General features: G+C 41.4%; 1 protein-coding gene across 1 annotated transcript in view; it reads left to right on the top strand.

Moving 5' to 3' along the window:
* Positions 1–3,877, top strand: part of LOC113406900 (zinc finger CCHC domain-containing protein 24-like) — a 164,768-nt gene extending 160,891 nt beyond the window's left edge. The window contains exon 4 of the mRNA XM_026653762.1: positions 2,566–3,877. Coding sequence (XP_026509547.1) covers positions 2,566–2,679 — 114 coding nt within the window. The 3' untranslated portion in view covers positions 2,680–3,877. The remainder of the gene's footprint in view (positions 1–2,565) is intronic.
* The last annotated feature ends 2,123 nt before the right edge of the window (positions 3,878–6,000 follow it).

Below are 6,000 nucleotides of genomic sequence, written 5' to 3' on the forward strand. Positions count from 1 at the left end.
ATTTTTCTCTTTAATCAGAGCATAGCTAGTATGTAGAAGCAATCAGAGCTGTGCCGAATGGCTGCTCTGTTTTAACTGTAGCATTTCAAAGCTTCCAGAAGCTCTCCTCTTGGGGTACAAATTAACTCTTGTAGTGCCTGAACCTCAACTTAGACTGTATTGCAGATGGCGGTCAAACTTCAGGGAAAACATATATTATCCAACACATCTCCTTGGGTGACATATGAAGGAAATATTTGCGGGGGAGGGGGGGACAAGGGGGGATGACCGTTTTTCCCAATTGAAAACAGACCTTACATTGCTTATTCATCTTGGTTTTATATATCTCCGTTACTAGACTGGCAGAACCACTGTGCGGCCTAGTGGAATGAGCACAGGGCTGGAATCCCAGTTCTAATGCTCTGTTTTTAAGGAACTCATTAATAGCCTGTTCCAAAGCCCACTGAAGTCAGTGGGAATCTTTCACAGGCTTTGAATGCTGGGAATGCTGTACTTGATCCAGCTAAGTACTGAAGTTTGTGATTAAGTTTAATCATGTGCTAGTCCCTTGAAGTAAACAGAACTATGCACGTTTACACCAGTTCAGAATCTGGCCCCAAGTGGACAAAGCATTGGACCATGTACTGTAGAGAAAGGGGTGAACAAACTATTGGCAATCTCCGCAGAATTAATTCCATTTGCTATTATTACTATCTGTGAAAGCCAATAAGTGAAAATGTTCATCTCAGCGCTCAGAAACAAGAATGAACACAGCAAGAAGTTGAGGGTATCCTTTCTTGGGCTAAGTAGAATATAGTAGATTTTGGCTTATTTTATTCTTCTTTTAGAATGCAATAAAATGTACCTCTTCAACTCTGGGTTGTTACTACTTGCACTAAAAGTTTCAAATGGCCTTTTCGTTTTGATGCTCAGTATTTTAAGAGGGGTACGCTGGAATGAAGAGCAGACATTTAAATTCATAAACTCATAGACTTTAAGCCAGAAGGGACCATCATGATCATCTAGTCAATTGTTGTTAATTTAGAAATCTTAATAATTTAGAACATCGAATGCTCTTAACATTTTATCGCTTCAGGCAAGATTGGAGCGAGGGTTTGGGAATGGGGCAGGGAGGTGAACAGGGTTAAATGTCTACTGTATATTTCTCCACTTCCCTCCCCAAGAACAATATTTTGAGACAGTCAGCAAGAAGCTACTATTCCTAAAACAGTGGAAAATCTTTGGCTTGTTTTCAGATTTCACCCCATTCGCTGTCACTATCCACAGTACCGTGGAACACTCACTGCTGCCTTTATTGCAAACCATCACGCAACCAGACTGCCTTTTAAATGCACTCTTAGCAGAAGTGAAAGTAAGCCAGTACACCCCGGTACGGTGTACCGGCCGGGGCTGTAGAAGCAGGGGATCCCCGGGTCCTTTAAATAGCCCCCGGAGCCCAGGGGTAGCTGCCTCCGCCGCCCCGGTCCTTTAAATAGCCGCCGGAGCTCCGCTGCTTCCCCAGGGCTCCCACAGCTATTTACAGGGCCGGGGCGGTAGAAGCGGGGGAGCCCCGGGCTGCTGCTGCTACCCCGGCGGGGGCGGGGGCACTTACCTTACAGAGTGGGCTGGGGCTGGCTCTGACTCCCTCAGCCACGCCCCTTCCGCCCTAGGCCAAGCCCCTTCCGGGGGCCAGAGCTGGCCCCAGCATACTGGTAAGTCACTGGACTTACTTTTACCCCTGACTCTTAGAAAGCCAGAGAAGTTATACATTTTCATGATTCCACTATAAAGTGCACACTGTATTGTTTCATCTTTATGTCTCTCTCACCTTTGTACCCATCAGATCTTTCAAACAGGCAGCCTTGCTTTGATATACAGTGTGGGTGTTTTATTTTTTAAACAAATGTGAAAGCTTTTAGATCTTAGGGAAATTTAAAGTACAAGATCTAGTAAATCTGAGGAATTTTCACTCCCTGTTTTGCTGATTCCCTCCTCTGTCCCCCCACCAAATCTTACTTAACTGTTATTACAAATACTTAACCATGTTACTAGTTGAGCAGTTTTCTTCCCCTACTTTGGCAGCTGCTGTGTTTGGGAAATTCCAGCTCTCCAAATATGGAGGTGTGTGTCAGGCAAACCTCCGTCACTTGTTTCATAACCGTACATTGGCAAGATGACTTGTTGGTATTAGCACTGAATCCTAATGGCGTTAACCCCCCTGGCGTGCCTGGGGCAATGGGATACCTATGTTCTAAGTGCTAATGCCTTTGGGACACAATCACTGAGGCCAAGTCAATAAATGGGGCTGTTTTATAGCATGAGGTTATAAATGAAGTCTTTTTTAGCAATATAGCTAGAGTAAGGGTTTACAAGACCTTGTGTGAAAGGGAATGACATTCATGCTGTCGAGACAGTTCCCACCACTGCAGAGCCAGGTGGCTGGCAACATGTTTTGGCTTTTCAGGAAAGAAATATAGCACCATTAGTCTAGCAAAATAACCTTAAAAGTTGGGTTTGTAGGCCTATTCACGATCGATTGTCAGTGACATTTACTATAGTATGCGCTATTCCCTTTCTTCCCTGCAGAGACCCCTGGAAAAGCCGGATGGCCTGGATGTTTCAGATCAGAGCAAGGAGCATCCTCAGCATCTGTGTGAGAAGTGCAAAGTTTTGGGCTACTACTGCCGTCGTGTGCAATAAACCTTCAAGGGTGGCCTCTTCCGTCCCCATCATCCTGCGAGATCCTTTGGCAGCACGCGGTCAACAGCAACACAGAATCCAAGACAAAAAAAAAAAAACTAAAAAAAGATTGCCAATTTTGCCTATCTTTAAACTAATAATATGCCTTACCATTAATAGAATGTAACACTTTTCCTGTGTATGTGTATACGTGCAAGATATATTTATAGGACTATGGTGTGTTTTATATATCGATCTATCTATATATCTATCAAACAGTGTTACTGATAGTGTTCACAATGGAACCACTGCTGTGGTTTCTGTTGATTGTTTACACGGTTCCTATATCATGGCCAGGTGAAATGAAGAGAAGTGCTGTGTGTTAGGCAAGATATAATGTTCACTGGGGAGTAAACATTATGAATGGCTTTTGCAGGACTTAGGTAACCTGCAAGGCCACTAATTGGGAGTGCTCGCTAACCCCATGAACATTATTCTCTTATACGACAAGACAAAGGAAGATTCAACAAGCCACAGCATTAAAGAAGGGAAACTATCATGTTTTCCTTGCTTTGGAAGATTTGAAAGTTTCATGCTGCTGCTTTCTTGGACTTCCACTGCTTAATATAACTTGGGTAGGGCGTAGGTGGACTCAGTGAAGGTAAAACAAAGTGTATAATTGTTTGAGGGAGTGGGGTTTTTTTTTATGGAAATGGAGAATAGCAGCTGGACGGATTGTCAGTAAGGATTCCAGCATCTTTTGGGAGAGAATAGTGTTTGCTTTCTTCAGGCTGTGATTGACTGAAATCCTTCTCTTGTCATATAATTTCTTTTAAATGGGCCCTTTATGTGTATTTGCTATTCATTAGGCCACAAGCACACTAAATTTACTGTGAATAATGGGGAATGAGAATGATGAAATTTGTCCCCAAGCCCTAATTGAGTGAGTAACCAGACTTAATATTTATACTAGTTCGAAAGCCACTTTCTGGAAATATTTTTATGACCTGTTTTCTACTGTGCAAATTTATTAATATAAAAGTATATACTTATGTAGCCACAGGGGTTGTATAGGGCATGAAGAACATAACCTACCCTCTTCTCTGTCTTTCTAAAACATCTATATAGGTTAGGAGAAATGTAGTAATTGTATGTGGTTGTCCTATTTCAGGTAGAAGGGACTTTGTGCAGGAAGATCCTGTTACAAAGAAAAATACGTTATCAGAGATTGGGGAATGTCATGAAATGAAAGTACCTCAAGGCAGTAGTCTGGTTTTGTATGTATTTTTAAGAGTAGATTGGCAAAAGGACAGAATGAATAAGACTGGTATGTGTCATCCACTTCTATAGAAAGCTATAGAAAGCTTCTATAGAAAGCTACAGGAGGGTGTTTTTTTTAAATCGATCATTTTCATGACATTTTCTTTAAGAAATGGATGTGTGTGTTATTGTTATGTAGTGGAACTGTTTTAAATTCAAAACACTCATAGCAAGTTAAAGCTGTTTCAAAGTTAAATCTGATAGATACAATCCAGAGTTATCACATGCCAAGGTAGGATGAGGTGGTACCAGTACAACCAGTCAGAGTCTTGTAAAGCAGATTAAAAATTTGTAGTAAGCATTCACATGTGAAATGTGAAGATCTTCACAAAGTTGATCTAGAGTGAAACTTTTGCCATTTCCATGTTTGTCTGTGAACAGGGCAAAAAATGATTTGTTTAGAAATTTCACACAAAATTCAGTTTTCACAATGTATGGGGAACCCAAAAATTCAAGTTGTAAGTAATGTGGTCTACTAGTTAGAGTAGTGTACTGGGAGACAGGACACACGGATTCTGTCCTGGGTTCTGCCAGTGGCCTGCTGTTTGACATTGGGCAACTCTCTGAACCTCTCCATGCCTCAGTTTCCCCATCTGCAAAATGGGGATAATAATACTTAACATACCTACCTCACCAGGGTGTTGTGAGGTTTATTTAATGTCTAAAGGCCTTTTGACATTGTTGGATGAAAACTGCTATATAATTACAAAATAATATTAAGTTAAACACTTTGAGACTAATTTTGCCCAGTTAGCAGTACCATAATTTAAAACAAAAATGACTGAAATTTAACATTGATCACAGATTTTGATTGCCTCAATCAAGTGAGACAGTTAGCTTCTTCAAGAGGGAACGCATTCTTAGCCGAAGACTGAAAAGTACACTTAGGGACAGATTTTCTAAACAAATCTTCTTAGTTTGCCCATGAAATAAGAAAATTTGTGCATGCCAGTTTAGAGGTGGGTTTTTAAAACTTGGCCTCAGTGTTAATTTTGACCCATTGTTTGGGGTGTCAGTAATGCAAAGGGGAATATTGCAAGAAGGCCGTACAATAAACTGGCTATAATTTTTTCCCTTGAGCACTTAATGGTATATTAGCAGCAATTTCTTTGACACTTAAGATCCAGCTAAAGGAAAAGTTAAGAAATAGCACCAAACAAAAGCTAAGAGAAAAGCCGGTTTCTTCATAAAGCTAAGAATGTATCAACCAATCTGCCCCTCCATTTCAAAATAATTTCAAATTCGTGGCAACCACTTAAAGAAGAAATACTATTGATCAGGGCCAGCTCCAGCATTTTTGCCACCCCAAGCGGCGGGAAAAAAAAAAAAGCCACGATTGGCGGCACTTCAGCGGCAGCTCTACTGCCGCCGCTTCATTCTTCGGCAGCAATTCAGCGGCAGGTCCTTCCCTCCGAGAGGGACTGAGGGACTCGCCGCCGAATTGCCGCCGAAGAGCCAGACGTGCCGCCCCTTTCCGTTGGCCGCCTCAAGCACCTGCTTGCTGTGCTGGTGCCTGGAGCCGGCCCTGCTGTTGATGAACATCAGAGCTGCAAAATATGTAGTTATATGTAGCTATAATTACATGCTATATTTAAGCCACTGCAGGATCTTAACATAGACCAGTTGAAGGACATTATTAAACAAAATTGTTGCCTTTTTCACATTAGTACCATTTTAAATGTTATTTGTTCAGGTTCAGTACTGCATTACTTTTACCTTATAGATTTCTAGGGAATGCTTTAAAGCAAGGTTCCCAAATATATATCCAATGTGGCTTTAATTCAACTACCATTTGCATATGCATAGAATAACCCTTTTTTTTTTTAACATACTTGTTGGAGGTTAAACATTCATGTCATCATATTATCCTACATGTTAGAAATGTCAGCACATTAACTGAAGACACAAATCAAATGCATTTGGGTCCTGGTCCAACTCCGGATGAAGTCAATGGAAAGACTCCCATTGACTTCTCCGGGCTTTGGAGTTTCCCCACCCCACCCCATTTTAGTTAGTGAAAGG

This window comes from Terrapene carolina, unplaced genomic scaffold (assembly GCF_002925995.2).
Source record: "Terrapene carolina triunguis isolate 2854851 unplaced genomic scaffold, T_m_triunguis-2.0 Scaffold148, whole genome shotgun sequence".
Lineage (NCBI taxonomy): Eukaryota > Metazoa > Chordata > Testudines > Emydidae > Terrapene > Terrapene triunguis.